The sequence below is a fragment of the Stigmatopora argus genome, chromosome 23 (genome assembly GCF_051989625.1).
Source record: "Stigmatopora argus isolate UIUO_Sarg chromosome 23, RoL_Sarg_1.0, whole genome shotgun sequence".
Classification (NCBI taxonomy): Eukaryota; Metazoa; Chordata; class Actinopteri; order Syngnathiformes; family Syngnathidae; genus Stigmatopora; species Stigmatopora argus.
Genome location: NC_135409.1, coordinates 8,862,525 through 8,889,492, shown reverse-complemented (window position 1 = coordinate 8,889,492; position 26,968 = coordinate 8,862,525). Strand labels below are relative to the sequence as shown.

The 26,968-nt window shown below is 41.2% G+C and overlaps 1 protein-coding gene across 5 annotated transcripts; it reads right to left on the bottom strand.

Moving 5' to 3' along the window:
• Nucleotides 1-1,942: 1,942 nt before the first annotated feature.
• Nucleotides 1,943-26,631, bottom strand: ano2b (anoctamin 2b). 5 transcript variants are annotated; one of them, XM_077593285.1, is made up of 28 exons: nucleotides 25,799-26,631; nucleotides 25,541-25,667; nucleotides 23,801-23,997; nucleotides 22,600-22,632; nucleotides 19,577-19,969; nucleotides 17,564-17,662; nucleotides 17,333-17,478; nucleotides 17,205-17,259; nucleotides 17,084-17,135; nucleotides 16,724-16,779; nucleotides 16,604-16,651; nucleotides 16,447-16,511; nucleotides 16,240-16,374; nucleotides 15,617-15,777; nucleotides 13,227-13,309; nucleotides 13,083-13,160; nucleotides 12,756-12,839; nucleotides 9,228-9,302; nucleotides 8,891-9,092; nucleotides 8,696-8,807; nucleotides 8,574-8,631; nucleotides 7,285-7,385; nucleotides 7,060-7,202; nucleotides 6,264-6,416; nucleotides 5,563-5,615; nucleotides 4,265-4,443; nucleotides 3,489-3,594; nucleotides 1,943-3,253 (listed from the first exon to the last, which is right to left on the bottom strand). In XM_077593285.1, the coding sequence occupies exons 2-28, from the start codon at nucleotides 25,575-25,577 to the stop codon at nucleotides 2,903-2,905; spliced, it is 3,255 nt and encodes a 1,084-aa protein (XP_077449411.1). In that variant the 5' UTR covers nucleotides 25,578-25,667; nucleotides 25,799-26,631; the 3' UTR covers nucleotides 1,943-2,902. The 5 variants fall into 5 exon arrangements, with proteins under 5 accessions (XP_077449411.1, XP_077449412.1, XP_077449414.1 ...); XM_077593286.1 differs by lacking the exon at nucleotides 12,756-12,839 and adding an exon at nucleotides 12,643-12,693; XM_077593288.1 differs by lacking the exon at nucleotides 12,756-12,839.
• Between the last annotated feature and the right edge of the window lie 337 nt (nucleotides 26,632-26,968).

Genomic DNA, 26,968 nt, shown 5'->3' with positions numbered 1-26,968 from the left:
GTAACGAGTGCTATTTCTGTGTTTTACACACACAAAGGACGCAAAGTTTTTATAGACGCAGCCAGGCATGGCAAAACATACACAAGCTTAAACATACGGACACACGCTAAAAACACGTTTTTAAAAGGCAACGGAAGCAAAACTGAGTTGGGTTGTACTTTATTTAGCCATTTTACAATGTACTCATGTCATCATCACCCACAGATCCATCAAAGTCCTCATTTTCTGTGTCCCAATTGAACAATTGTCATACCTGTCAACCTCTGCCGATAACTGCCCTTATAAATGATTATGATTCCCCTTACCAACCCCCCAAAACCCTTACAAACACCGTACGAGTCGTACATTTTATTGGACCTATTTGGCTGTCGTGGGTTTTCTCCGGGTACTGGGGTTTCCACCCGCCTTCCAAAGACATTCATAAATGGCTGTCCTATGTCTCCTGGTTGCCTACGATTGGCTAGCCACCATTGCAATCACATGACTTAAAATAGATGTCAATGCCCATCAATGGCAGCCAGCGAGTTTCAAGATGACACTGAATAATGGCAGTGTGATGACAACCGCTGTTTTCATAACCCGTATCATCCCGTGTATGTTTTTAAAAGGAGCTTTAGCATAAGTTTACGAGATATTTCACTCCCCGGTGACATTTCATTTATAGAAAAACTGTTCCCATAACTTTAGGACAATATTATTTTAGTCCCTGTTCAAGTGGAGTCATAACTCACTCACTTTTAAAAAAATGTCTCATCGGAGTTTCTCACAACTCACTTTTTTGGTCATATTTAGGTCGTACGGTGTTTGTAAGGTTTTTGGGGGGTTTGTAAGGGGAATCATAATCATTTATAAGGGCAGTTATCGGCAGAGGTTGACAGGTATGTCATTTGTAGCAGCTTGACCACAAAGAAAGGGTCGAATAATCCGACAAATCCGAGATCATTCACGTTATTTTGACTCGTAGGGAAAATCGTTTATTTCCTGTGCTGAGTCGGAGGATGAATGATGTCATCGCTTTGGGATTTGGGGGTCACCCAGTGGTGTTCATTTCAAATTTGCTGGCACTTGCGTGACACGCCAACATTGCCCGACTCAGTACTTCAATTACCGGCCAAAATATCCTTTTAGCAAACACCTCGCTGCCAAGCTTTCGTACGTTTTTTCAGGCCTGGTCTCTAAAAAACGGGTCGCAACAAGACGCCAAGCAATTGAAAGATTGCAAATTTGACCGTACGACCGTGATGGTGTTCGGCAAACACAACAGATGGACATCTTCACGCTTAAGGAATGTGTGTATGTATACTCACCAAAACAGCTGTGGGTGCCTCGGGTAGCGGCCGCATTCCATCCGAGACTGCGAGAGGTCAATGAGGGATGCGGCCTGTTGTTGTCGGGAACGCGCCATTCATAAAGTCACACTTTGGCTGAGGAACACCCTAAAAAAGCAAACACACGTGTGTGGGCAACGGGAATCGTCATTTTGGAGAACAGTGACTTGACTGTTGAGGAGAGTGTGGGTAATGACGATATAATGCTGATGGCTAACAAAACCAACATGAATCACTTTGTACAGAAAGTGTCCAAAAAATATGTAGTCGAGTTGGCACGGATACAAAAAAATCATTGTCGGCTGCACTTAAGGAGTTAAAAAAAATTGTGATTGTCATCCCGTGCTTTTAATATTGTTGCCAAAATTTAAATTGATTTTTTTTCAATATATATATTGAATATATATATATGTAAAAAATTATATATATATACACATTTGTACATATATATATATATATATATTCTATATATATATATACATATATATATATATATATATATATATATATAAATATATATATATATATATATATATACATATATATATATACACACATATATACTCCATTTGAAAACCCATCTGGATAGAAAGCAAACAATTCACAGAATAATGTTGTAATAAGACATCTAACAATTGTGTCTTTATTTAGATCTACATGACATAATCTTAAACACGTACCGCAGTCCCAATTTGCTTGTTCTAAGTCAATCTAAAATAGAGAAAAGAATTTAACAGTCTGTTTCTGGATAGGAAGTAAGAGCACAGATGTTCTTTTGTGTCATGGCAAAACAAGGGCACTTACTTACAAGGCATCGGAAACACAAGTGACTCTTGCAGCATGTTCTTATGACTTCACTTGGTCATAAGCAAAACAGAGAATACTCTCAATCAATTCACACGATGCCAACAGTTCAAATGAACGCTCCGACGAAGGACTTTCTCTGTATCCAACATAAAAATGAGTCCTCGTGCACAGTAACAAAGGCGCACGTCCCCCCCCCCCCCAAAAAAAGAAAGTTGAGACTTAATAACATCCAACATCACTTTAGCAACTTGGCATATAATCTCACTTGGTTAAGAGTGTGGGGTTGAAAGCGTACTGGAAAAACAAATAGTGGCAACGGAATCATCGAAAACGAGACGGTCAACGTAAACAGAGGTGATTTCTGTCATTAACAAGGAATAAGTCGAAAGAATCGGTTGTTGCTACGAGTTCTCTTTCAAAGTAAATACGTACAAAGAGCCTAATTAAGCACACCCAGTAGTCATTTTCCATAAAGTTTCACTGAGACCACATCCATCCATTCATTCATCAAAAAAGGGGGGGGGGGGGGTACATTCCCGCAGGAGTCCATTTGTGGGCTATTAGATGGAAAACAATGACCCCTTAAACTTACAATACGGTACATTCTAGTATTTTGATGAACTATCCATGGTTCATAAATAATGTTTTTCAGCTTAAAATGGTATTATTGCTTGTCTACGCAATGAGCTTCACATTTAAGTGAACAAACAAAAGACTTGTCTAAACAGTCAGATAAGAAGAAATGGACTTGAATCCAAAATATGGGATCACACAGCCGTGTGTCTGGAATTTTCATTTGCGGGTGATGTCGCCACTTTTCTGGTGTACAAAGTGAAACTGGCCGCCCTGCACCTCGCCCTGGGCCCCCCGCCGCCGTCGTCGTCCCCCGCCTGCGTGGCACACTGGGGCAGGGTGCCGTAGCGCCCCGGCAGGGGGACGACTTGCGGAACTGGGGCGTCCTTGGCGAAGAGGCTCTGGATCAGCTGGAATTTGTCCTTCTCCTCCCGTAGGAAGAGGTCGACCAGTAGCTTCTTTTCTCGTTTCAGCTGCTCCACGATAGTTTTGGGGATATCTGGAATCACCCAAGCCACCACCAAGCTCAAGAACATCACAAGGTTCTACGAGAAAAACAGAGAACCATGAGAGTTCATCCCATTTTGGTCCACATCTGTTGCAAAGGTATGTAGCCACACGTAATGATGCCCTCATTATTGCATGAACTTGTTCCCAACTGTTTCCATGCACTCCATGACACAAGGAATTCGGAATGACTGGCTGGCAAACACGCACTGGACTTTATTAGGTATTCCTAGGAAACATCCTCAGCAGGCCATAACAAAAAAGTGCTCATACCTGGAAGAGGATGACGAAAGCCAGCCGAGCCGCTAGGACACACCAGTACTGTTTGGAGAAGTAGTAGGCATCTGGAGACCAAGGGGGTTCTCTGTAGTCTTTATACCTGGAACGGCAAGTGTGACGTGTTAAAGTGTATGTCGGTGTTTGATTGTTGATGCCTTATACAATTCAAGGCGAAAATGCAGGGTGCAACAAATGCACACACACACACACACACACACATCTATTGCATTAGTTCTGGGAGGAGCAAATGAATGAGTTGGAAATGAAATGACCTAAAAAAATACCCCCGAGGTGGTCCATGCGAGCGCAAAGGATCCACAGGCAAATTCTCCAGAAATCACAATTTCTTGAAACGATTCTACATTACATTTTGGGATGTTTACCACTCTCATCCCCCAGATGACTGTCTGACATCCTTTAATATCTCTGCCCGTTTCCTTCTCGCCACATACGTACATCCATTCATCATTGGAGCAGACAAAGAACCAAAGTGTCTCAGCTGTAGGCCCAAGACTTGAACCTTTTACTTTGAGCCTCGAGGCGCCGCCGACAATTCCACCGTACACACTCGGAGCCTTATGAGAGAGTCCGCAACCGCCGATTTCACGCTCGTAAGTTTTCCAGACACATCATCCCGGAGACATGCACTGGCACAAAGACCGGCATTCTTGTCAAGTCACTTTTTTGGTATCTTATGTAAGTAGGGGTCAAAACTCCACTGTCCGTCAGCTATTGTGAAATCGCGCTCGCCGTTCCCTCCCCCCCATTACCTGCACACGGTGACGTCGCCGTGGTGGGAGTTTTGCGGCGCTGTGCCAGGTTTGAAATTGGACACATTGAAGTGGGAGAGCGTGTGGTCGATGAAGCCGTGCATGGTCCCCGATTGGCTGTACATGTACTGGTAGACGAGGCGGGGGATGAAGTCGGACGTGAAGGATATCACGAAGGCCTCAAAAAAGAAAAAAAAAAGAAAGCGATCAAATACAGTATATTTCACGACTATAAGGCGCACTGCATTATAAGGCGCATCCTCAACAAATGACACATTTTAATTTTTTTCCATATATAAAGCACACTGGATTATAAAGCGCCCTGTCTATTTTGGAGAAAATGTAAGACTTTTAAGTGCGCCTAATAGTCATGAAAATACGGTAGTTCGATTTGCCACTGGAAAATGGACCCGTTTTCCGCGGTACTTTTCTTTATTAGACTGAGCACACTGTTCGATTTGAGGAGAATGGATTTCACCCGGGCTTTTCTCATAAGCGCTCGTGGTGGGGGAATTCGCATCTTTGTTGATCAGGTGGCGGTTTGCTCAAGGCTTAAGTTGGCTTCGGGTTTTTCATAACTTTTCCAGGCATGACCGGAGCATGTCTCTTTGTGTAGGCTTAGCTTTTCTTGTTTTCAAAATTTAGCCCTTGGGCCTGGTGGAATTAGTTGCCTTTGCCAAACATTTGAAATTGCAACAACTCGCCATTCGTTATAATCAAGTCGCTCAGGATTTTGGCTGTGGAAAATTCTGCTTTGATTCAAAGTAAACATACATATAACAGTGGGGGGCATTGGTTTTTTTCCATTTAGTTCAGTATGACATCTTTTTTCAACTATATTGTGTTTCCATAATCCCTAAATAATGGCAATTAATCACCATTAAAAGAACTCTTTCATTGAGATTGATAATGATAAATGTGCAATCATGGCTGTTTTCATCCTTTGGCTGGGAATTTAGATTCTTTTATCACGAAAAGACGTCCAATCCATTTCATTTCCAATTCTACAATTTCAAATGGATTGCACATCTCTCGCTCTTCCTGAAAGCCAATGAAAAAAAAACACGGCCATTGAACGAAAATGGAAAAACACGCATCACTTCAATATTTCTTGACCTGAGTGTAATTTTGGAATTAGCATTAACTTTATTTTCAATCCCCCAGTCAAATAAATCTGGAAAAACTATATATTTTAGCTTGTTCACTGCCTGGCCATCTATTGCCATCAATGGCTGCCAAAAAGTTAAAAATACAATTGAAATGTATACGTATACATTTTAAAAAATCCATTTACTTACATTTATTATGACGGAGAATTTCCCCATGCCGCTTAGTATGTTGTACCATATTCCTAAGGAAGAAAATTAAATCAGGGTAATTAAATAGGCGTCAACAGCAAAACCAGCACTAAGTTAGTCATTTATAGTTGATGAATGAAAAGTGTGAAATCTGCCCATGTATAACACACACACACACACCTGGGACCGAACATTTTCAGCACTAAATCGAATAAAAACGTATGCCAGAAAATACGACAGGACAGGCTCGACTTTCAGCATTAGCTTCGATGGCAATAGAAAAGAAGGAAGAAAGAAAGGAGGATGGATATTGTGTACAGTTAAAAAGGATTTTTGGTGAGTAAAATATGGCTATATTCCTAAATAATATTTCTATTGAATGTGGTTATTATTGATTATTTTTTATGTGTTGCAGCTGTAGCTGCAGTAGAGGTTTTATAGCCAATAGTTTTTGAGGGTTGGATTGAAGGCGTCACTAGAAAATGCACGGACCGCCGCTGATTAAATCTAAATTGGCCAAAATATTTGTGCCCACATGACAACATTACCCAACAGTGGAAAAAAGGGGAATTTTGGACGATTCCAAATTACCCTGTTTTGACAGAATGGTCCCAAACCCATTATTTCCTATTTTCTCTGCAAATATGTATTCTTATCTGAAACAAAAACAGCATTTGCGCGTCTGGAGAATCAAGATTTACCAATATCTTTGGCGCGGACGGCGACCGGCCGTCGGAGCTCTGTGACAAACTTCTTGGCGTCCAGTCGAATCTCGATCACGTTGTTCAGGAGGGCGAAAAGGGGAGCTAGCGGGAATGAGGCCACAAATAGCGAGACGAAGCCGAACTGGATGACTGTGGGAGAAAAAGATCGGTTTTTTGGTCGCCTTTGTGTTGTAAAAAAATGAAGAAAAGTTGTCAACATGGTTCATTTTAAATTGTGTGTTTACGTGCGTGTGTACATATGTTTACTCATCCCCCAATTCCACCCCAATGGAAAATGTCTTGCGATAACTGCCCTTATAAATGATTATGATTCCCCTTACAAACCCCCCAAAAAGCTTACAAACACCGTACGCTCGTACGGTGTTTGTAAGCTTTTTGGGGGGTTTGTAAGGGATTGAATCATAATCATTTATAAGGGCAGTTATCGGCAGAGGTTGACAGGTATGAAAAATCAATGTGTCACAATCCTTGCTGCTCACCGTCGGTATTTTAACAAGCGCTACGGTCCTCATTTCAACATTTTTAGCGCAGGCCAAATGAACCTCAGTGTTTTTTTTTAAACTGATCTATAGATGACTTTGAGGAAGACGAGCCGAGCCGGTCAGTGTGGTGGAATTGAATCAGCGTGAGAGAGAAGGGGGATTTCCCGCTAGCTCGGGACTCCACGCGGTCAAACAAAGAGACGCGAGTGCCCGAGGCTGAGCTTAGCGCCTGCCTTCAACATCTGAGCTTGAGCTATCTTGGCTTCTCGCATGGTGTGGACGTTTCTCACTCATTTCCATGTATTCGGGCGTGAGGCCTTCAAAGGGAGCCAGGGCGTAGTCCAGGTTCCACTGCTGGGGAGGCCTCTCCTCTTCCTCCTCCTTCTCGGCTCCTCCTTTATCCTTCAACGTCCGCACCAGCTTCTTCAGCTTACTGTCGGGATGGACATTTTCCACGGCGTGTCACTCGGGCGACGAGGGAGGAAGCGTTGACGGCGGGAATGGATCCTACTCACGGGATGCCGATCTCAAAGATGTTGTTCTGGATGAGTTGTTTCCCCAGCATGATGATGCTGAGCTGGATGCACAACTCAATCAGGCAGCCTCCTGGTGCGCACTACAAAAAATACAATTAAAAAAAAAAACACACAGACACACTTAAATCTGCATATTCTTTTTCAGGTGCCATTGGACGTCCAAGCCATTTGAACTGGGAGGGTTGTGTTAGGGTTATCATTATTATACATTTGCTTGCAATGAAGAACGCTTTCCTTTATTAGGAATATTCATCATTATTATAAATGTGCTTGAATATTAATCATTATATATATGTGCTTGCAATGAAGAACGCTTTGCTTTATTAGGAATATTCATCATTATTATAAATGTGCTTGAATATTAATCATTATATATATGTGCTTGCAATGAAGAACGCTTTGCTTTATTAGGAATATTCATCATTATTATAAATGTGCTTGAATATTAATCATTATATATATGTGCTTGCAATGAAGAACGCTTTGCTTTATTAGGAATATTAATCATTATTATAAATGTGCTTGAATATTAATCATTATATATATGTGCTTGCAATGAAGAATGCTTTGCTTTATTTTTAGAGTTATTGATATTAATAAAAGGCATTTTAATACATCTTTGCAAGAGTAATGCTCGCTCATTTCGAGAGATTTTTGACCAAAAAGTGTTTTTTTTTAAAACTCGCAACAAAATTGTCTATTTTATTTTAAACTGAAAATGACTTTTCTTGTCTTATTCATTAAGTGATATTTTTATCTTGTTCCACATACATACATTTGTATCATATTTTGATGATTTTTAAAGGGTTTATGTGCAAGATCACGGAACAATTTATGCTAATTCTTTCAAAATATCGATCTACTTATGAAAAAATTTCAAGTGACAAAAACACTTGTGGAACGAATTAATTTCATAAGTAGTCTCTTATTCCATTTGTTTCATCAAAGCAAATGGATCTATTTGCTAATCCATTCAAATTCAATGTTTGCAAACATCTGCTTTTGCTTTGTAAATCATTGGCACAGTCACATCATTTACATTACATTATATGTATATATTATATTTCTATTTATTTACATTACAGTCCAACTTTTGTTTAACTTTTTGTCCCAATGTACATTTCCAGCTAAAATGCTCAGCGTAATGATACAGTAAAAACAACAACAAAAAATGTTTTCTAGCCAATTAGTCAACTAATTGCAAAAAAAACATTTGCGATGAATCAAAACAATTGTTTGTTCTTGATTAAAAAAAAAAAAATGCTAACCTCTTCCATTCGATAATCGTTAAAGACGTACACGTAACTGCCCGGTCGACCTGCAAACCTAAAATGACCAAAAATGAGTTGAACTCTTGGCAAATGCTGGATTGCAAAATGGCACAACATACCTTCCCTTGAAAAAAGCCACATAAAAAATGGGCGCGTACGCGTTCATGAACTTGAGCAAAAAGGCTTTGAGGATGAGACGCTCCTCAAAGTTGGTCTCCGTTTTGGGAATTTCTGGAAAAACGGGGAATCAAGTCTACGATAGAAGCCGTCCGTCCGTCCGTCCGTCTTGTGCCGCCCACCCGGATTTGAAATACCTAATTCGGTCAGCCAAACCGCCACGGCACCGTAAATTTCATCCAGGATGAGAATGACCACCAAATTGATGATGACCGCCGTGGCTGTCACGGTCACTCGCACGTTGGACTTGGTCTCCGGGTCGGGGCTCATTGCCATCAACGCCGAAACCGTGATGCGGTAGACGATGACGCCGAAAACGGCTGAAAAGGTCAAGCCAAACTGCGGACAGAGACATCAATACATTTCACATGATGTCTGCGGAGCTTTAGTTAGCGCAATTGGCACTGAAATTGTGAATTGTGGATGTCTAGCGTTGGAAATGGCGGGCAAGGAGTTGAGGATGATTCTACTCACCATAAACAAAATGGAGGAAACATTAATGCAATATCCAGGAAGGCGGTCTTTCCAGGTTAACTTGTCAATGGGAACCTATCAAGAACGAGCATAGACATTGGGTTACGTTACACCAGTGGCGGTCCGTGCATTTCCTAGTGACGCCTTCAGCAAAAAACATTTTATGGCTATAAAACCTCTACTGCAGCTACAGCTGCGACACATAAAAAATAATCAATAATAACCTCATACAATTGAAATATTATTTAGGAATATAGCCATATTTTACTCACCAAAAATCCTTTTTAACTACACAATATCCATCCTCCTTTCTTTCTTCCTTCTTTTCTATCGCCATCGAAGCTAATGCTGAAAGTCGAGCCTGTCCAATTGTATTTCTGGCATGCGTTTTTATTCGATTTACTGCTGAAAATGTTCGTTCCCGGTTGTGACAGGCTTGCTTGCATTGGAGTTGTCCGACCTTTCTTAATGATGTCCAGCTTTATTTTTCTTGAAAAGTCCATCTTAAAATGGCTTTTAATCAACACTACAATATATTTGCTTGTGCAGCCCGCTCCAGATACAGTTTGGTAGCTCTGGCTAATCATAGTTGGTGAAAGCGAGGGCGTATCCCTACGCCAGTGAGAAGGCAATGTGGTGTTGACAACTCGAAATCTGATTGGTTAAAGCAACAGTCTTATCGACACTTGTTTAATGCAGCAGAGCCTGCAGAACTGATTATGAAGGCCTTGAGGCAGATTTCTGACGCTGTCAACAAATAATGGCTGAAATGTGATTGGTTAAATGCTTCAATATGAACATGTGTCAAAGTGGCGGCCCGGGGGCCAAATCTGGCCCGCCGCATCATTTTGTGCGGCCCGGGAAAGTAAATCATGAGTACCGACTTTCTGTTTTAGGATCAAATTAAAATGAATAGTATAGATGTATATTAAATTTCCTGATTTCCCCCTTTTGAATCAATAATTGTCATGTTTAATCACTTTTTCTGTGTTTTAGTTCAAAAATCATTTTGTAAAATCTAAAAATATATTTAAAAAAAGCTCAAATAAAAATTGTTTTAGATCTATAAGAAAAACTGAATATTCAGGGCTTTTCATCCAGCTCTTTTAATCCATTTATATTAAAAAAAATCTAAATATTATATCTAAAATGGTCCGGCCCACATGAAATGGAGTTGACGTTAACGCGGCCTGCGAACCAACCTGACTCTGACACCCCTGGTCTATTTCGAAGGATTTCCATGTAGCACTTGCATCCTTTATTTTGAAAGCCGACCTCGGGAAAAAAAAAGGTTTGGACACCTCTACTTTGCACAGACATCCATCCGCTCTCCTCATTGGAAACTCAATGGTTCTATCTAGTGGCCAACATGTCTCAATGCATATTTTCCTCTCAAACTTCCCCACTATGAACGAGGCCATATTTGCTTGAAACACAATGAACTATAATAATGCAATTCCATCATTTCTGATCCAACTCAACTCAAACACGGGAGTCGAGAGATGTGTGTCGCCATAGCGATGGTCACAAATCTTCCCTCTGGCTTGCTGCCCAGCACGCCTCACTCCCACTCAGTCACCCTCCCTCTTCCCCAACACTTTGATTTTAATCTTTGTTTTCTCCTTGTAACCGAAGCACATCGCATTCACGTGGCAGAAAAAAAAAAACTCACATATTTTTGGAAGTCAATAACTTGATTAATTCATTTTGACGTCTACATACCTGTCAACCTCTGCCGATAACTGCCCTTATAAATGATTATGATTCCCCTTACAAACCCCCCAAAAAACCTTACAAACACCGTACGAGTCGTACAGTGTTTGTAAGGTTTTTGGGGGGTTTGTAAGGGGAATCATAATCATTTATAAGGGCAGTTATCGGCAGAGGTTGACAGGTATGCGTCTATTTTCTCAGTCATTTACTTCAGCGTGCAAAGCAAAGCATTTCTTCATTGCAAGCAAACATATCATACTAATATGAAATAAAATCCCGACACAATGACGCGGGACTTTCGCCACAGCGATTTTTTTTTTTGGCGCGGGGTCTGGATGTTGTCCAAAAAAAAAGGGGATGAGACTCCCCGGGTGGGACATGCCGGCGGGTTGGAAGAACATCAGAAACATTTCGGATGAAAAGTGACACAAGTGGGTCAAGTTAAATAAAGCAGCTGCTCTATTTGCTTTTATTAGCACGGAGACCTTGAAAACGCCGCTTTATTCGGTGGATGAGCGAGTCAACAGGAGGAGCTCAACTGTGACAATCCACAAAAATCAATTGAAAGGCCCCATATGGCCGATTTCTATTCATTTTCTGACCCCTCAAAAGGGTCATAAAACAAAATAAGAGCCAAAGGAGCTCTTTTGATAGATTCTGAAACCTACACGACTCAACTCCCTCTGGCTTTTTATTTGTTTACTTCTGGTTAGCGCTCTTTTGAATTAGCACATTAGCTAAATATTGAGTTGAGAGATTAAAGAAGTAACATTTAAATTTAGGTGGCCCGGCGGTTGAGTGGTTAGCATGTCGGCCTCACGGTTCTGGGGTCCTGGTTCAAATCCAGTATGGTCCACCTGTGTGGAGTTTGTATGTTCTCACCGGGTTTGCGTGGGTTTCCTCCGGGTACTCCGGTTTCCGCCCACATTCCAAAGACATGCATGGTAGCCTGGTTGGACACTCTAAATCACATGTGTCAAAGTGACGGCCCGGGGGCCAAATTTGGCCCGCCGCATCATTTTGTGTGGCCCGGGAAAGTCAATCATGAGTGCTGACTTTCTGTTTTAGGATCAAATTCAAATGAAGAGTGTAGATGTATATTACATTTCCTGATTTTCCCCTTTTTAAATCATTAATTGTAATGTTTTAATCCATTTTTCTGTGTTTTTAGTTCAAAAATCATTTTGTAAAATCTAAAAATATATTTAGAAAAAGCTACAATAAACATTGTTTTAGATCTATTAAAAAAACTGAATATTCAGGGCTTTTAATCCAGTTCTTTTAATCAATTTATTAAAAAAAATATCTAAATATTATATCTAAAATGGTCCGGCCCACATGAAACCGAGTCGACGTTAACGCGGCCCGCGAAGCAACCCGAGTCTGACACCCCTGCTCTAAATGGACCATGGGTATGATGACCCTTGTGTGGATACTTAAAGCGGTCCAGAAAATAAATGAAATTATTTGAAATAAATATTGGAGCTGCTATATACAATAATCAATGAGAAAAAGAAAAATAAGTCACTAAAATTACAAACAGCGCCCCATATATGGCATCTCTAGTTTTGTCCAATTTTGGTGCTGAAACATTTCATAAATAGGAATGAAAAGCATTCTTTTTTTTAATCAAAAAGATGATTATATGGATCTGTGTTTTGCCTTGCCATCCATTTGATATCATTCAGACTCACGCCAATACCTGAAAGCGCCGTAGCCAGAAGATGGAACAGGAAGAGAAGAACAGACAGGCCTTTGTGTGCATAAGGGAAATAAAAAAAAAAAAAAAAATAGGCAAATAGGAATAGAGGTTACCGGTGTTCCTGCAGCCATTGCTAAAAGTAGCTTTCCCCTCCATCTGTCCTTCCCTGTCACTGTCCCATCATCTTGCTTGACTGGCTGCAGGACAGAAGGACAGGTTACACAAACAAATGGACTCGCTGATGTTGGACACACACGGGATTTGATTGGACGCGCATTTTGGGGATGGCGGATGACCCGAGAAATCAATCTGCACCGTCACTGGGACAGAAAAGGACGGACGGTGTACATCGAGGGAACCACTGACCTCATTTAGAGGAAATCTAGGCCCTTCTCAAGGTTCCTCCCAGAAAGTTACCCATAAAAAAAAGACTTTCCTACCTGATTCTTCTTCTTCTTTTTCTGCTTCCGCTGCCTCTTCCGAAGAAGGGTGGTTTCATATTTTGGTCGTGGATGTTCCTGGAGTCAAAGAATTGGAATATTATGATTTTTTTTGGCGCCCGGTCGCGCCGTTTATGGCTCTACCTCGTCATCCTCGATGCCGGTTAAATCCCAGCTGAAGCTTAAACTGATCTGGCGACGTTTCCAGTGCTCCAGGAACAGCACGGCTACAAAAACAGTTTGGGATATTTCAGAAATGAAACTGAAAAAAAGTGGCTCATACCGTATTTTCTGGACTGTTAGTCGTGTTTTTTTTTCATTGTTAATAATAAAGTACGACTTTTTTTCCTCTCTCTGACCACTGACAGCATCTTATGTTGCTTTTTTAAGGTTATAATTATATGAAGAAATGTTATGTTAATAACAGATGCCCATTTAGCCTGTTGTTTTCCGTTTTACTATTGTTAGGTTTTAGCGTCTGTTTTCTGTTTCTGATCAAATTTTAAATCTCATTATAATTGTATAATGACAATAAAAGCATTCAATTCAACTCAAATTTAAAAAATGCCCTTCAAAAATGTGGCAAAATCTTCAGTGCATTTTTTTTTCATCTTCATCGTGTAAAAAAAATCAAAATCAAAACGACGGTCATATGCATTTATTTCTATTTGGCAGTGGCGGGCCGTCAGGGCCTTCAAGGCCTTCTCTGCTGGCCTAAGAAATATCTGAATCATATATTATATTTTGTCCATCAATACTTATTAAATAATTCCAAATTGTCTGTTAGTTTCCTTTCCCCCTGGTTACACTGCTTCCAGATGTGTGTTTTCATATTGAAGCATTTAACCAATCACATTTCAGCCATTATTTGTTGCCAGGGTCAGAAATCTGCCTCAAGGCCTTCACATTCAGTTCTGCAGGCTCTACTGCATTAAACAAGCGTCAATAAGACTGTTGCTTTAACCAATCAGATTTCGAGTTGGGAACACCACAATGCCTTCTCGCAGGCGTAGGGATATGTCACCATATGTTGGAGTGATCATTATTATAAATGTGTTTGCAATGCTTATTTAGGAATATAAATCCTTATTACAAAAATGCTTACAATATTTATCAATATATTTGCTTATTAGGAATAGTAATGCTCATCCTAAATGTGTAACAATTTTAAACAATATATATATATGTGTTGATCGCTGTGCTTTTATGTTAGAGTTATTGGCATTAATAAAAGCCATTTTAATGCATCTCTTGCTAAAGTAAGGACTGTGGTTCACATCAAGAGGACAGGGAATGGCCTTGGGCATGGAGAGATCTCACAACAAGTGCTCTTGGGAACTGCGAATTGTTTTCAGCTTCGGAGGGCTCACAACAGGTGCTCTTGGGAACTGGGGACTGTTTACGGCTTCGGAAGATGGTCTCACAACAAGCGCTCTTGGGAACCATGGACTGTTTTGGGAAGCACCTCTTCACTGGAGGGTTCGCATCGAAACTCTCCTGGGAAGATTCGACAAGACCTACAATTGTTTTGAGAACTGTACAAAATTGTTGTGAGACTCTACCAATGTTTAGACTTCTGTGGGGCATGGCGTTAAAATCTTATGAATAAATTAGCGAGACGGACTTCGAGTTGGCAGAATAATCTTGACCGGACGAGCAGGTGGATCGATTCTCTTCTTGCAAGAATTAAATGGAGATGTGACTACAGATGCCTTTTTTATTGAAAGCTAAGTTTGGAAATACCTAAGTATAAACCTAACAGCTTTCACCAACTATGATTGGCTAGTGATTAGCCAGAGCTACTAAACTGTATCTGGAGGGAGCTGCACAAGCAAATATATTGTTGTGTTTATTTAAAGCCATTTTCAAGGCGGACTATGCCAGAAATACGACAGGACAGGCTTGAATTTCAGCATTAGCTTCGATGGCGATAGAAAAGAAGGAAGAAAGAAAGGAGGACGGATATTTTGTACAGTGAAAAAGGATTTTTGGTGAGTAAAATATGGCTATATTCCTAGATAATATTTCAATTGTGGGCCCGGTTCTGATATCTGAAAAGCTCCAGTGTTTGTATTTAATCACTAAATGCTGCTAGGAAGTGAATTTTACCCCATATTAGTGCAATTTTTGCCGTTTCGCCATTGACGTCCATCGCTCTTTTCCCGGGGAAATCACCTCCCTGGCCCGGTTGTAATGTCTGAAAAGCTCCAGTATTTGTATTTAATCAATAAATGCTGCTAGGAAGTGGATTTTACCCCATTTTTGTGCATTGATTTATTGATTATATTTTATGTGTTGCAGCTGTAGCTGCAGTCGAGGTTTTATAGCCATAAAATAGTTTTTGAGGGTTGAATTGATTCGTTGAAGGCGCTACGAGAAAATGTACGGACCGCCACTGCTATTTGGCCATCATTGATAATTGGCTTTGGCATTGCCATTCAGGAAAAAACACGGGTAGCCAAATTTGTAATGGAATTGGACCCTGATCGCCGTTAACGGCAGCAAATGAATACAATGTGTTTTGTCACGCTCACCCCACAGCGACATGAAGATGGCGAAGAAGACAGTGGCGGGGTTATCGAAGAGGTGCGAGGCTCTGGCCGTGCCGCAGGCCGTGCTTAGCCGCCAGAAGTCGCAGGCTCCGTCGCAGAGAGGACACATGGTGAAATTAAGACGCTCGTCACACATTTCTAGACTTAGGGGGGAAACAAGAGCCAAACTTGGTCCAAATTCTAAGCTGTGTAATGATTGTGGGGCAAAAAACATCCATTTGATTGGGGATCATTTTCAAAACAATTCCAAATTATACATATATATTCAATAGATTATACAATAAAAATGAGATTCTCTATACCATTACTATTACAGTGGTACCTCGACCTACGATCAGCTCTACCTACGACATGCTGGAGGTACGATGAAAATTTCAATCGAACAATTCGCCCGCGATACGATCAAAATTTCGAGATGCGACCAAGACAGGTGGTCATGACATGAGAGGCTGTTTATCATTGTAGCCAGGTACCACTGTACATTGAACATATATGGGGCTGATAGCACAAATAGGGGGAGATGATTATATTTAAGAAGTTTTTCTCATGAATTTTTGTGTGTGTTTGTAGTCTTTAAAAAGTCATTTTCTTTCCCATCTGTATACCTGGGTATATTGGTATCCATTGTCGCGACCCCGTAGCCAAACACAATAATTCCCACGATGGATGCTGGCACCAGCAGTTGAGTGTAAACGCCAAGCCAGGCAAAATACAGACCGATCTTCTCTCCAAAGTATTTTCTTTGGGTTAAAAAAAATAAATAATAATGAGGCTACTACATCACTTACGCTTTGTTGATATGAAAAATGTACCTGACCAAATCAATAGGCTGATACTTGTAGAAGGCCGAGTATCTGGCCCACTCTTCATGTAGAACCTGTAGAAACAAAAGGGAAAGAGAACATTAAGACGTTCCCATTGGACTGAGAGTTCATGAAAATGACACATTTTCTCCGAAAGCATCCGTACCTGCCGGTCATTCCTATCCTCGGGGTGTCCAATCGCATCGTAATCTCCCTGAGGGATAACATCAATTAATACATCCATGGCGTTCGGTAGTCATCAGAGTGAACGTGAGCTCAGACTTACATCGTGAAGCGGGAAGGCGGCGTCGTAGACACCCTTTGCGATCAACGTTGTGATACCTGTTAAGGTGTCAAAGTGTACGTTTAAGCTGATGTATGTTTGCCATGCCTGGCTGCGTCTATAAAAACGGTGCGTCTTTTGTGTGTCAAATATAGAAATAGCACTCGTTACTGACACTGCGGCTAAAAATACCATGCGCCGTATAGTCGTGAAAATATGGTACTCTGTATTCATTGGCATACCTTAATTTAGGGGTGTCAAAAGTCCGGGTCACCTTTGCACCACTGGCTCAATTGACTTGATTATATTATAATCCTTTAAAATGGACATTTATCGGATTTGCAGAGAATAGCAGCTACTTACCGATAGTTTGACAGGTCCGCGCGCAAACCGTCCTCCTCAAGATCTCGTACACCTTTAAAGAAATCCCATCCCATCACACTCCATTTTGGAATCAGCAACGTGGGGGTGACGCAGCACTTACGATGCGACCTCTCGTGGCGTTGTCAAAAAACGTGTCTTTCGATGTGATGTTGTACCTGATCAAGACATGAATTGAATGGTAGATAACAGTGAAAAGGGCCATTTTATTTTGGAAGGGTGGGCTCTCACAGGTGGAGTTTATCCCTGGAAAAGCAGTGAGTGAGGAATTTGGTGGGTCCGTCGTGATCCTGATTGGACACTTTGGGTTGGAAAGGCTGCTTCAGCTTCCTCCACACGCTGCTGCTGAATGCACTTTCCTCTTTAATTTCGTAGCTCTGTTGGAACATTTGGCACGTCACATAACTTGCACAAGATATGAGAGGTGAGGTGAAAATAAATAAATGAAATAAAAAATCTCACCGTCTTTGTGGGGACTTTAATTTTAAGAAATTCCGCCTCCCTGCACAAAACGGGCCAAGGAGCGTGGAGGCGAGTGAAACTCAGACTGTGGGCCTTCACCTAAAAACAAAGCACGGTTAAAGTCTTACAAAGCACTTGTTAAATGTCTCACATCCTGACCTATGATTTGAATTTTCTCAAATGCCACCCAAATGGCAAGAATCCCATTGGCGGTCACACCGCCACGCGTTTCCCCGAAGCGATTTCGACACTCCTTGCACGGTGCGCTCTGTTCCTGGCAAGCCATTTTGGAGCTTTGTCCAACAGAAAATCCCCGCCGTGTCCTGGAAAATCTTTCACTGTATGCTAATGTGTCCCAGCGCCGATGATGAATCATTGTCTCGCTGTAATTATGGAGCGTTTCCCACGAACAAAAATTTTTGATCGTGGATTCATCTCCACTTACTTTAGCAATAATGATAAATTCTCTTTGGAGAGTAAATATCGTGACCGGACGTTTGGTCAACCGGACGTTTGGTCGTGGAATGTGGGAGGAAACCGGAGTACCCGCAGAAAACCCACGCAAACATGCAAACTCCACACAGGAGGACCGGCCCTGAATTCGAACCCAGGACCCTCCCCCTAAGATAAAAGAAATAGAAAATAAAATGGATATAAATACACTGTAGTCTGGAAAAGGTTCATGAGTAGCGGGATTTCCAATTAGCTCTTTATCTCAGTGGGGGGGTAACTAGGACGCAGCCGGCGGGGGGTGGAGGCTTGCGCATGTCGAGAGGGTGATCGTTTGGGTGACAGCATGTTGCTGAGTGAGAGGCGCTAGGTAGCAAAGAAAAAGTCCACGCTGAAAATGAATGCGCAATGACATTTATAATAGATAAGTCGCGCTTCACTCCAAACTGGGGAAATCGACCACTGCTATCTCACCTCATCTCAATTCCTCCATTTATTTTACTGGCAATTTAACCCAAAGTGTTACGTAAAAAGCACCCGAGGTCAACTCATTAATCTTGAGAGGCGGTAAACAAGTTTGACATTTAAGTCTTGACCATTTTGTACATTTCCACCAAACAAGAAGTATTTGAAATGAAAAAATAAGAACTTATTTAAGTACTGTTTCGCGCCTATTGAAGGAGCCCGAAGGGCTGTAATTGTGTTTGTCAGTCATTCTGTAAGAGTATCCCTGCTTACTATATTTAAATGAGGCTTGCTAATCATGTTTGTCAGTCACTCTGTAAGAGTATCCTGGACTATATAGTCAAAGGAGCCAATGAAAGTCAATCTATGGCATAAAATAAAGCGCTACTCGGAAGCTCCTCCCATCCTAGATTGAAGTACAACAGCATACTGATTATTCACTAACATTCAATTTTATAGCTTATTTTTATGTTACCTGAACCAGAATATGTTAGTGCACAGGTGTCAAAGTGGCGGCCTGGTTTGAAGTACTTTTTCATCATAAAACCTATTTAAAATGTATTTAAAGCTCTAAAAAAAAAGTATGAAATATCCTGCGTTACTGCGTTTAGGATATCGTTTAGGCCTAATGACTGATCGGGTTAAAAACTTTCAGAAAGTCAGATAGGATAAGCACCCTGCCACCCTGACAGGGGCAAGCGGTATGGGAAATGAAAGCATGAATAAAAATTGTTATGGGAATATTACCACTTGTAAAAATTTATTTTGATTCTATTAAAAGTCAATTGAATCATGCTACTATACACACACACACTAATCTTAGTAAACACTAACACCTTCACTTGTACTTTTTCTATACTATTGCTATTGTATTTTCGTCCAGTCCAACAATTGCGGAAAAATACTGCGGAGAAAGAATATCCACTTGAAATTGCATGATTCATTTATGCGCGCCAGCACTGTGTAGTGACATGGAGGGCACCATGTTGCTAATTTTAATGTGGAATGGAATGTGATATGGAGAGAGGCCACCAAAAGTATAAATAAATCGCTTTTTAACTGCTTGTGCTGAGCTTTTAAAGGACACGTCGTACTCACCTCTCGGTCACGCTCGATCTCCAATCCGGCCTCCAGCAGCTGGGCCTCGAACTCTTGTCTGATCGACTGCATTTCGCGGTCGGCGGGCTCGGCCGCGTCGTTCCCCGCGCCGCCGCTGCCACCGCCGTCCGGCTCGGCAAACGCCTCGCCGACGACTTCGGCGCTCGGAGGGCTTCCGCCGCCTCCTTCTTTGCCGTCCGAGCCCCCCGACGGCGGGAAGTTGCCGTTGGAAACGACGGAAAGTCGGTCGTGGGAGGCCGACGCGCTGGCGCGGGAGCGGACGGAGCCGTGCCGGCGCCCGTGGAAAACCAGGACGTAGTCGACTTTCCTCCGGCCGTCTGAGAAGTGGAGGCCCTCGCCGTTGTCATGGGGATTTGATGAAGAACTGACAACCTGGACAAAAACAATTGATTAGAGCAGTCTGTCATATTGATCTATTTATGTTGACCTGGATAATGTCATTTTTTGATTGGCTGAATCATCAAGATTTTCTTATTTACTGCTATTTTGCAATGACAAAAAGGGGAAAAGGTCATTAACTTATCTATCTCAATTGCATTTAAGGAATTAAAAAAATAAACATTTTTTTTTAAATTTAGTTTTTAATAAAAATTAATGTCTAAAGGAAAACAACTAGAAATAGTAGAGATCTTCTAGATTTTTATTTCAGAGGATCAGGTTTTTACTAACTCATTGACGCTAATTGACATCCAAGCTAGAGAATATATGGGCCGATGAGTCGACCCATTGCAAAAGTAAGCCGTGATTAATCGAAGAAGAGAAAATAATCATTTATGGCAGCCCTCTAAATTCCAACAAATGGTTTAGCGGCGACAAAAGGCGAAGACAGCGCCTTTGAGCGCCATCGGATTACGTAACGCTTTGAATGAACTCTAACGCGGACGCCGGCACGCCAAGTGGCTATTGGCAAGTTCTCCAAAATACTGAAGTGCAAACCTTTTTGATGGCAGAGTGGGCAGTCGCATCACCTTTGCTTCTTTCATTCTTTTTATAGAGCTAGTGTTTAGAAGACAGCACAAGCCCAATTGCCTTTACTATGGCAAAATGGAATCCGCCGTCAACATCCTTTGCTACTAACCTTCCCATTTCAAACCGACTTGACGTCTAGCTCCGTCAATGACAGCAAACAACTTTCAAAACCGTCATTGAAACACTCTGCGATCCCCCAAATTCATCACTTTTTCCAACTAAAATAAGCAAATTCCTCTGCAACCGCCAAAAATCATCACCGTTTTCAACTAAAATAAGCAAAACCAATGTTCCCTCAAATTTTTAGTTTGTCTGGGCAGAAAGACAACCTCCCTGAGCACACTGAGTACCGGATCAGAAAAAAAATGGGGTTTTATTTTGTGCGCTCCATATGATTTGCTGTGCGCAGAGAAGACGAGAGTAAAAAAAAAAAGGAAAAAAAAATGGGATTTCATTTTGTGCGCTCCATATGATTTGCTGTGCGCAGAGAAGACGATAGCGCGCAGCTTAGAGGGAACATTGAGCAAAACCCTACTGATACTTTCTGAATTTACTCGCCAGGTGGTCTGACGACTAAAACAAACAAACGACGAGAACCAATAGAGAGAGAAGCAGGATGACAATAAAAAAAATAGTGACGCAGGAGCACAAAGAGCCTTCACACAATGCCGCAGCTCGAAACTATGAGTGAGGCATGCACATTCTCTCTTTTTTTTTCTAAACGCCAATTGCGTGTCCAAATAATGGGGGAGCCCTTTTTTGGGATTGTACCTTGACCTACAAGCAATGTTCCCTCTAAGCTGCACACGTGCGCAATTGCGCACTACTCTCGTCTTCTCTGCGCAAAGCAAATCATATGGAGCGCACAAAATAAAATCCCTTTTTTTTTTTTTGCTGTGAGGCCGACGCGCGAACCACTCATCCGCCAGGCCGCCCATTCATAGATAGTAATCATTACATTATATTATTACTAAATCATTTATGTGCAGTAGACATACACCTGCTTATGGCAGGTGTGATACTGGTGTGTGCCCATAGCGAGCAATGATGATGTTGCTCACACTGGTAGTCAGTGTGCTCAGGGAGGTTGTCTTTCTGCCCAAACAAACAAAAAAATAGAGTGAACATTCCTTACGAGTGTCCCAAATTTGAGATCCGAGGAAAATTCAGAGCACATTTTTGCCCTGAGATACGAGATAAATTTGACATACGATGCGGACGCTAGGTCGTCCGTTTCAAGCCGCGCGGTGATATTCATGACGACAGGGAGGGCCTTCTTTTAATATGGTTTAAAGGAGAAACAGTTACCGGAATCTGCGAGGAAAGCAAGCACTTTAACATCAGCCGAAACCTTCAACGCGAGTCGTGGCTGCTTCGATAACTTTAAAAAACCAACTGGGGATACACTTGTTTGTGAGGCACGGAGAAGCAGCTATTTCCGACTCGAACGCCGCGGCGGAATATAATAACACCGTTGCATCGGTTATAGCACAACAAGGTCACATCCATTTTGAAGTATGTGTATAGTAAGCAAAGTTAATTTAAGTTAAAGTTGATGTTATGTTACGTAGTCACAAAAGTGTAGCGAATCGAACGTGTCAAGTCAGCTGCTATCGTCTGTCTCAAAAGGGAACAACTCTGTACAATACTCTACACAATAATGTCACATTCTATTACAGATCATAACAACTAAATATGTATTTGTTACTTGATGAGCGTAGGTGGTGAATGAGAACAATTAAAAACATGTAACATTCGATTTTTAGGTGATTTTCTCAGAGGGTAGGAATGAATCCATTTGCATTTCGTTATTTTAAATGGGAAAAAAATTGATTGGAGATACGAGTAAATTGACATACGAGCTCGGTCCCGGAACGCATTAAACTCGTATCTCAAGGTATTACTGTACCGGTGTTTCCCTTGGATACTAGCCCATGGTGGTCACGTGTTTTGTCGGGTCTACGGCAACATGATAAAACCTTTAAACACAATCAATACTAAGAAGGATGTAGCCAAAAGTACGGCGTACTCACTGGGACCTTGTCATCAGTCTGCATGCTGTGAAGCTTCAAGCAAAATCAGACAAACGGAGGGAGAAAATCATTCAAAGTTGGCAAAAAAGAAGCCGAATTCATTCTCGCTGCTCCCGCCTCCTCCATCACAAAAAAAAGAAGAAAAAGAAAAAAAAGCACACTAAAGGGCTCGTCACTCCATGGAGACGGCGGATGAGGCAACAGGTGTCATGGCACGGATGCTAAAGGAGATTTGGGATCTAAAGAGACGCGCCGAGCGGCTGCATGAGCCACGCGCGAGAGGCGTCCATCTAGCTTTCGCGCTTTGGGATGAGTGTCGGAGGGAGTGTGTGAGCGTTTGTGTCTGTCTGTATATGTGTGTGTGTGTGTGTGTGTTAGTCAGTGAGTGAGTAAGGGGTGCGTGTGTGTGTGTGTGTGTACACCGTCGGCGTTTGGCACCGAGCGCGGCACGCTGTTAGGAGGGGGGAAAAAAAAGAAAAAAAAAGGCCATCTGAAGTGTGTTTTTGTGGTTGAAAACCCAAAAAAAAACATTTTTACTTCTAAAATTGCTTGTTTTTCATCATTCTGTTCATTCGGCCATTGTGTGAAATGATTCAGTCTATTTGATTTGCAACATTCATTCAGTTTGAGTTTGACATATTCATGAACATATTTATATTCATGTTAATGAACATATATATGTAAATATGTAAGATTGGATTGGATTGGATAACTTTATTCATCCCGTATTCGGGACATTTCGTTGTCACAGTAGCAAGAGGGAGAGGATGCAGAAATAGGAAAGACATTTTAGACATAAATAGATAGGTAATAAGTAGGTTAATAAATAAATAAATGAATAAATATATAAATGAATAACCATGTCTCTGAAGTATATATATATACATATACATGTATATGCATGTATATATATATATATATATATATATATATATATATATATATATATATATACACACATACATATATACACATACACACATACATATACATATATATACACATACATACATACACACATACATATATATACACATATATACACATACACATACATATACATATATATACACACATATATATATATATATATGTATATGTATGTGTGTATGTGTATATATATACACATATAAGACCAATAAGGGGAGCAATTGGGTGAGGTTGACAGCTATGAAATAGACTTCATTCACTCATTGGTTACCTTAAGTAGATTTTGAGCTTCTTCATCCCAGGCCAAGTGTTTGTCAGCTTCCACTTCCAAAAGGCTTTTGAAAAGCGGGTCTGGGTCCCCCCGCGACACGTCCCTGGTCAGCTGGTAGAGAGCGTCGCTGTGGATGGACGAGGACTCACTCAGAGCCGTGGCCACCGGGACGTAGCCTCGTCCGTTCCCTCTGGACTCTGACAGAAATGTTCAAGTTTGAAGTTAGGAGAACATCACTGATTTTTTTTTTTTGAAACACAGCTCAAAAAGGATGTAACATTGCTGGAGCCTTGTTTCACTTTTGTGTGCACCATGTACTGTTTACTCTGAAAATACTTCTCACTAGGGACAAAATAAAGTAAGAAAGTGCATCTTGGATGATTCAGCCATATTGATTCGAATGTACAGTATCAACTGCGTCGACTTTTCTTGATTCTGAAAATACCAAATCAATTCTTTTTGAGTGAGTGTGACATACAGTGGGAGAAAATATATTTTAAAAAAGCTAAAATAAACATTGTTTTAAATCTTTAAAAAAACAGAATATTCAGGGATTTTAATCCAGTTCTTTTAATCCATTTATAAAAAAAATATATAAATATTATATTGAAAATGGTCCGGCCCACATGAAATCAAGTTGACGTTAACGCGGCCCGCAAACCAACCCGAGTCCGACACCCCTGGGTTAGGGTTCTCTTCACGTTAGGGTTGCCTCCACGTCTACCGAGTCTATCACAATTATCCACTTGTTGTACTTTCAAATGTATCGGACTGCCTTTTAGTCAAGACTGATACAGTCTCTTTTAATAATAAGGTTTGGACGAGTGGTTATTTCGGGATACAGACATCTGTAGCCATAGTAACCAACCAGGCTTCGTACTGTGCTACTCTCTTTCAGTACCGCGGACAGCTCTCTTGCTAGATTTGCTGCGTTTTCTCCGCTTTAACATCTACAACATGATAATGAGGAGGTCAAGATGACTTTTTTTTTTTTGTTCAATGCATGACAGGAGTCGCGATTGGCTCATTTTGTGGTTGTGTAGCCTGCCTGCGGGTTGCTTTGTAAAGTAAACTGGTGGGTCGCCAGTACGAAATGCCCGAGGAGAGGAAAAAAAATCCCTCATGCATATGTTTATGACATGGAATATGTGTCAAGAGCGATAGTTACACGCACGCATCCAATGCTTATGCTTTTGAGTAATCAGATTTGCCGGTGACATCGTTGGGGTTGTGTTTACTGCAAGTTGGATTGGTATTTTCTCAAGCGCTGTGTTGAAATAACATATGGCCGTGTGCACTTTTACTACTGGTGGTCAGTCATTTTGGTGTCAAAACATAGGAGTTCATGCTTGAAAAATATGACCATGTTTCACTCTAATTTAACAAAAAAACGGAGAAATTTTGTCCCAAGTGGAAGATTGTTAAAGTATGAGAAATCATTACAAGTAAAAGACTATGATTGCACAACTTGAAAATATTTCTTGGTCCTAAACTCCTAAAACAAAAACCTTAAAATATTCTAAAGGGATTGGATTCTTTACAGAAGAAAATCTACATGTAAAAACAAATAGAGCTAATCGGTAGGAAACACACACTTAACATGAAAACATTGAACTCAAATAACAGTAGTAGTATTACGCAATACGTCAGCGAATGGTGCTTGGGCCTGAAGCTATAGCTGCGATACATAAAGGGCCAATTCCTTTCCTAATGTTTCCAACACGTCATCATAAGACTCACCTGTCCAGGCAGAGGACGGCGATCGACGGACAGCCATCTTCCATCCAAGCGCCACCGCTCAGTCCGTCAAGCAGGCGGTAGCCAGCAGGTGTGAGGAAAACCCAGCAACTCGCCAGCCAGCGCAATCCTGAGATCAGTGGAAGATTAGCTGGGGCCGGATTAAGACTCCAACTGGTCGGACGAACGGACGCCAGGACAGATCGCTGTTTGGAATGACAGTCATGCAGAGACAAGCAAAGATGATCGGGGGCCTCTAACCTGCATTCATTACTCAGCCTTCTGTTGACGTGCAAAACCACGCAGAGGGTTTTTTTTTATGCAGGGATTAGGATGTGTTCCCGTACAATTTGAACACGCGGAGACGGCCCACCTGATGTGTAAACAAATGGAAAGACAGTCTGTTAGCAAAAAGATTCAACTATACACAGGAGCGGAACACGTTAGGTTCATTATGTTGAGGACTGGTAGGCACTGTAAGAATGGAACTCATTAGCAGCCGTTGACGGCGGCAGCCAAAAAGGGAGGTCAGGAAAGACAAGGGTAGGTCATTTAAAGAAACAGGATGGAATATATTCACATATGCTACCTGTCTATGAGTAAGCAAGCAAGGTAGTCACAGGTTTAATGACATAGGGAACACAATGTAAGGAAACCCTCCGAAGCTCTTTTAGCAATAGACTGCGGCACCCTCATTGCAGGAAGGAGCGCTTCCGCAGATCCTTCCTCCCATCAGCTGTCAGGCTCTTTAACAAAACAAATGGCTGAGTGTTAAGACCTACCGTATGCATGCATGTACATCTATGTGTATGTATGTATATATGTGCTTATATACGTGTATGTATGTATATATGTGCTTATATACGTGTATGTATGTATATATGTGCTTATATACGTGTATGTATGTATATATGTATGTATATAAGATTTCAGATGGTGCTGTCCCTTGACATTTTTTCAATGCTAAAGTGTGCCGCAGCTTAAAAACAGTTGGCAAACACTGCACTGAAGAGAGCATATTTTCAACATTTCTATTTCTTTTCCTTTAATTGTTAAAGTTATTTGACCGCCTAACATAACATTCTGTCAGTAAGGGTATCCTATGTGGCAGCAGCCCCCACCCTCACCCCATCCCCATTCTGTATCCAGTTACAACTGGTTCAAGATATGTTGAGCGCATTAAATTTTAAGTATTAAAAGCCTGTACTTTGTAAATTAAGGGCTCCTCTTAAAAAAAAGGTCAAGCTTAGACATTTTTGGTCAGTGTTTCATTTTTAGTCAACCCCCCTCCAATCATATTTTGGCAAACTACTTGACGTGAAATGTGTGGGTGTGTTTTAATTAGACTTGAATGACAGTCACCATGGTAACGTGCGTCAGGAAAGCCCCCCTCCCCACGCTTGTGTCAAAATCCTCTGCAAACATAACATC